At 52.7% G+C, this 4,639-nt stretch overlaps 5 protein-coding genes across 8 annotated transcripts; 3 read left to right on the top strand and 2 right to left on the bottom strand.

Annotated features, from left to right (window-relative positions):
* Positions 1 to 30: 30 nt before the first annotated feature.
* KVP18_002433 (uncharacterized protein) lies at positions 31 to 267 on the bottom strand (the record flags this gene model as incomplete). Its single annotated transcript, XM_067953300.1, has 1 exon — positions 31 to 267. A coding segment is annotated over one exon (237 nt), but the record flags the coding sequence as incomplete, so codon positions are not given.
* Positions 268 to 637: 370 nt separating this feature from the next.
* Positions 638 to 1,021, top strand: KVP18_002432 (uncharacterized protein; the record flags this gene model as incomplete). The annotated part of the gene is made up of 1 exon (XM_067953299.1): positions 638 to 1,021. The coding sequence occupies one exon, from the start codon at positions 638 to 640 to the stop codon at positions 1,019 to 1,021; it is 384 nt and encodes a 127-aa protein (XP_067811910.1).
* Positions 1,022 to 1,235: 214 nt separating this feature from the next.
* Positions 1,236 to 3,757, bottom strand: KVP18_002430 (uncharacterized protein; the record flags this gene model as incomplete). 3 transcript variants are annotated; one of them, XM_067953297.1, is made up of 4 exons in its annotated part: positions 1,236 to 2,211; positions 2,548 to 2,605; positions 2,634 to 3,142; positions 3,171 to 3,757. In XM_067953297.1, the coding sequence occupies 4 exons, from the start codon at positions 3,755 to 3,757 to the stop codon at positions 1,236 to 1,238; spliced, it is 2,130 nt and encodes a 709-aa protein (XP_067811908.1). The 3 variants fall into 3 exon arrangements, with proteins under 3 accessions (XP_067811908.1, XP_067811906.1, XP_067811907.1); XM_067953295.1 differs by lacking the exons at positions 2,548 to 2,605; positions 2,634 to 3,142; positions 3,171 to 3,757 and having other exon boundaries at positions 1,236 to 2,249; XM_067953296.1 differs by lacking the exons at positions 1,236 to 2,211; positions 2,548 to 2,605; positions 2,634 to 3,142 and having other exon boundaries at positions 3,167 to 3,757.
* Positions 2,690 to 2,935, top strand: KVP18_002431 (uncharacterized protein; the record flags this gene model as incomplete). The annotated part of the gene is made up of 1 exon (XM_067953298.1): positions 2,690 to 2,935. The coding sequence occupies one exon, from the start codon at positions 2,690 to 2,692 to the stop codon at positions 2,933 to 2,935; it is 246 nt and encodes an 81-aa protein (XP_067811909.1).
* Positions 3,758 to 3,798: 41 nt separating the features above from the next.
* KVP18_002434 (uncharacterized protein) lies at positions 3,799 to 4,639 on the top strand (the record flags this gene model as incomplete). Of its 2 annotated transcripts, none has more annotated exons than XM_067953302.1 (1): positions 3,799 to 4,630. In XM_067953302.1, a coding segment is annotated over one exon (832 nt), but the record flags the coding sequence as incomplete, so codon positions are not given. The 2 variants fall into 2 exon arrangements, with proteins under 2 accessions (XP_067811913.1, XP_067811912.1); XM_067953301.1 differs by having other exon boundaries at positions 4,024 to 4,639.

The following is a 4,639-nucleotide window of genomic DNA, read 5'->3' as shown; positions in this document are numbered from 1 at the left end:
GGCAGTCTGTTGAGTAACGTCCATGCCTACCAATGCCGGAGCTATTATGGTATTGACGTTCTCAACCGCCTTCAATACACCCTTTCCCAGGTACCTCGACTTATCCCCATCGCGAAGCTCAAGAGCCTCGTAGATGCCGGTTGAAGCGCCAGAAGGCACAGCAGCCCTGAAGAGACCTTCCTTGGTTGTAAGGTCAACCTCAACGGTTGGATTTCCGCGCGAGTCGATGATCTCGCGGGCCTTTATGCTGACAATGGTGGAAGCCATCTTTAATGTTAGTTTCGGACAAGAATAGCTACCAGGTCCATGAATCACGAATGACTCATGCAAAAGATCATTGAATCAATACTGATAGATCTTTCGGACAATACCTAGTAGGTCCATGAATCATTAATGACTCGTACAAGTGTTATTTCTACACCTAATGGACTTGCAACGAAGAAAATGATTGTAAATACAAAATGGCCCTGCCACGTAAAGTCTGAGGTCTGGCCCCCTCCTTACGCTTCAGAGATGGCGGATTTCGGCTCAACGTTGGTTTCTTACCCCTCCATTCATCTCCCTGTCTGGCACGAGGTTTGACAATTGCCACAGTACGACGGCTCGTTTAACGTCGAAGTTTGTCACATACGCCATTATGCACGTTTTGAGCCTTAGGACAGCCCAGCGATTCTATTCCAACGCCACGGCTCAGATGATACCAGGCGCTGCACTACACTCCGTGAATCGACTGGTAGCCCGTGAACCTGTGGTTGTATTTATCAAGGGCACTCCTGAACACCCGAGGTGCAAGCACTCTAAGCAACTTGTGGAGTTACTGGAGCGAGCCAGCCTAACGCAGTACGCCTATGTGGACACGTTGGAGGCTTCCGAGTCCAGAGAAGCGGTGAAGTGTGTGTCCGCCTGGGACCTGCTGCCTCAAGTTTTCGCTGATGGAGAGTTTGTGGGCGGCCTAGAGGCGATTGAGGAGCTGCAGGAGCACCAGCGATTGCGGAGCGTCCTGCGTCGGGCGCTGGCGTAACACCAAACGCCCTACATGTGTTTACATGCCTAGATGAGGGCATGTTGCCAAGATGGTATGTTCATGGAAAACAATGTGAAGGAACGATGATCAGATCGGAGACATGCTCATAAGCGAATCACCAAGCCTGGTGAGACTAACAAATTAGTTTAACATAGATATAACCACCCACGCCGCTAAGTCAATGCAGCGTGTAGACTTGTGGTGGTCTTGATTAGAAGTCAATGGTCTTCATGATTTCCGCTAGCGTCCGAGCACTTGCCTGCAGCTTATTCTTCTCGTCCTCTGACATCGTCAAGTTGACGACACCATGCACGCCGTGCGAGCCTAGCAAGCAGGGTACCGCCAACACCACGTCCTCTTTAATGCCGAACAGTCCTTGTACGAAGGTGCCGATCGAAGCTACCTCCTCGCTGTCGTGGAGGATACGGCGACACAGGTTGGCCACGGAGAAACCGATACCCCAGTTCGTGTACCCCTTAAGCCGGATGATGTCTTCGGCGCTGGTAACCACACGTTCGTGAGCGGAGGAGTTCGCGGCGAAATCCTCTATCTTGTTAACCATGGCGGATCCAACGCTGGCGGAGCTCCAAATTGGCACAGAGGAGTCTCCGTGCTCACCGAGAATGAACGCATGCACTGACGATGTGCTGACGCTCAGCTCACTCGCTAGGTAGTGCCGGAAGCGCCCCGTATCCAGGTTGCACCCGGTGCTGATCACTCTATTTCGGCAGAACCCTGACAGCTTCCAAGCCACGTAGGCCATGATATCACATGGGTTAGTGACGATCAGCAGCACAGCTTGCGGACTGTGCTTTGCCAATGCTGGTATAAGCGTCTTGTAAATATCCACGTTACGCTGTACTAAGCTCAGGCGCGTTTCGCCTGGCTGCTGCCGAACGCCGGCAGTTATCACGATGACACGGCTGTTGGCTGTTTCCTCGATCGTGCTGGCAGCCACCACAGCAGGGGGCACGGACATGAAGGAGGTGGCTTGTCGAATATCGCAGCACTCGCCCCGAAGTTTGTCAGCGGAGCGGTCATACATGACCACCCTGTTCCCAACGCCTTGTGTCACACAAGCCAGCGAGCACGCAAGTCCGACCTGCCCGGCTGCACCGACGATGGTGATCGTCCATGGGTATCTCTGGTCCTTCCGGTGAGTGTCGAATAGGTTCTTGATGAGCGGACTGTGGTCGATTGGTGCGGTAGAGAGCTGGCTGGGCATTTGAGGTGAAACTAACAATTATGACGAAGGATTATTCATGGCCCACACGCACCATAACCGCCACTCTGCACACAGCCCATGCGGTGGGAGTCCCGAGTCCTGGATCTGACCCTTGCGTCGTCGGAAGTGCGATCGGAGGATAGCTCGGAGTGCTTGGTCGAGGCGCCCACCAGGTCTTCCTGTTGCCAATGTCCGACTCACTGCAGAGGCGGTTGCCTTCCAGAGCGGACTGTTGTGGACGAGAACGAGATTCGAATACTGTATCCTGACGAGAGCACCCCTATGCCCGTCGCCTCACTTAAGGCTGCTAATAGTAAAAAACGAGTCTAGTGTTAGCTGACCCTTGGGGAGGGGCTCTGCATGACTCATGCAGGACATACTCACGGGGCTTCGGTCGTCCCCGACGATTTGAGGGTGAGGCGACTGCAGAGCGTGGACTGATGGCTGGTAGTTTAGGAGTGGGGCAGGCCGACACTCCCTCAGTCGCTTTTCTCACCGGGAGACGAGAGTTGTTCGAGCCGCTGCTTGTTGTGGGTGCGGAGTCTACATGGGCGGGAGGAGGGGTCATGGAAAACCCAAAGCTAGAGCAGGTCGTGGGAGCCGAGATTAAAGCGGTCAATGGAGGAGTGGCGGTCTTGTCTGCCGATGTTGGGGTCTCTGGTGAGATATCTGGACTACAGTTGTGAGTAGTCGGTGCGCCATGTGTCACGCTCTCCATGGCGCATGCTGCGTCGGCACCAGCGTCGGACACCAGCCTCCTCTTCTTAATCATCTCACTGAGCCTTTCACCACCAGGTAATGCCACCCGTTTCATCTGAAGCTTCCGTTTCGGTCGGGGCAGCGGTGGAATGGTATCCACCAGTTCAAATAACTCCACAGAACCCAGTACGCATCTGAATAAGCATTTCCGTTGCAACTTACGCAAGTCGAGTAAGCCTTCCCAGGTAGTTGCTGACGAGATCTGCCAGGTCAGGTGGGGATCGGCGCCACTCGATATTGTCGTTCTTCTTCTGTTCTGCTTTCAGCAGCTCAAGTTCATTCCGAGCTGCTTGTCGGATCAAATTGAGGCCAGTTTTCATCAAGGCTGCAACAAGAGCCGGATTCACTTCCACTGAGTTGCTGTCTCGTCCAGCCATTACTGCAGCCAAGACGGCGGACTCCATGGCTTTCTTACCGTCATTTTCGGTGACCAAAAGGTTGGCCTGGCAGCTTGCGGCTCGAAAGCCTTCACCAGCATACATGAGGCTGATCTTGCGACAAAGAGGAATGGCCCCGATGACGTCATGTTTTTTGAGAACACCCAAATCTTGACATGACAGAAGCAATCTCTCAAGGCATCCCCTTACTGCAGTCCTCAACCGCGCTTTGATGGTAGATCTCGTCAGTCCCTCGACTGCCGCCTCCGTTTCCCACTTAAGGCTGGCGATTCGGATGACGCCCTGATTTTGTAGCCAATTGGCGAAAGGTTTGTGCGATTCAGACCCCAGAAACTGGTCCAAAGTCGTCATCCTCAAAGCTTTTGCGTGTATTCATTGAATTTCCTTAGGGAATGATTCCCAGACCACGCTTCCTAGACGAGCTGATCCTTCGCATCAACTCAGATATTTCCGTTCGGAATCGATGCTTGGGGGATTGCGGACTACTTTTGACAGCCGGGCGGGCAGCAGGACTCTCCGTTAATTGTATATCGACAGCCTTAATATCGTACCACTGCTACAACGGAGCGTTCCAGGATCCCCAGAAGGACACACGTTGGGTTGTAGCCGCCGCAATTATGTTAGCGTGGAAGGTTTGGGAGGACCACGACGACATGAAATCAGTCCGAAAATATCCTGACATCATTAAAACCGTCTACAGAGTAATCGCAGACGACTTACACCAAGATACTCCAGGCATCAACTCTATTGGTGAATGGCTGGACAATACCAAAGGAGATGAGATGAGGTGGCTCAAACATCAAATCCGCGTGTACGAGAAGTACATCCTGCACTCTCAGCTATTTGTCGTACCACCAGACGCCCTCTTGGGTCCACTGAGGAAGTCGTCAAGTGAGGGGGAGACAAGGACATTACCTGAAGCCTACATCCGACTCTGGGGCCTGACCGCAATAGCAGCCAGCGACGATATACCTCAGAACCTCAAAAGTGAATTGACTGCTGAATTGCTGGAAGCAGCAATCGACTGCTCGTTAGATTTCCTACGAACTCCAATGAGCCTACTCTATCCACCATATGTGCTGGCAATCTGTTGCCTGTGGAAGTCCGCCTTGCATCTGAACTTGGATGGGGCTGTGGACTACCTTGAGAATCTGGAATCTTACTTTAACAAGGAGATCACGGACCAAATCTCCAAGTCCATCTTCGAATGTTTGGATCATATCTGTACGGCTT

The sequence above is a fragment of a genome, assembly GCF_019968955.1.
Source record: "MAG: Porospora cf. gigantea A chromosome Unknown PgA_NODE_1869_length_4639_cov_473.971, whole genome shotgun sequence".
Taxonomy (NCBI): domain Eukaryota; phylum Apicomplexa; class Conoidasida; order Eugregarinorida; family Porosporidae; genus Porospora; species Porospora cf. gigantea A.
The sequence above is the reverse complement of the archived record's forward strand: the minus strand, read 5'-3'. Positions and strand labels throughout refer to the sequence as shown.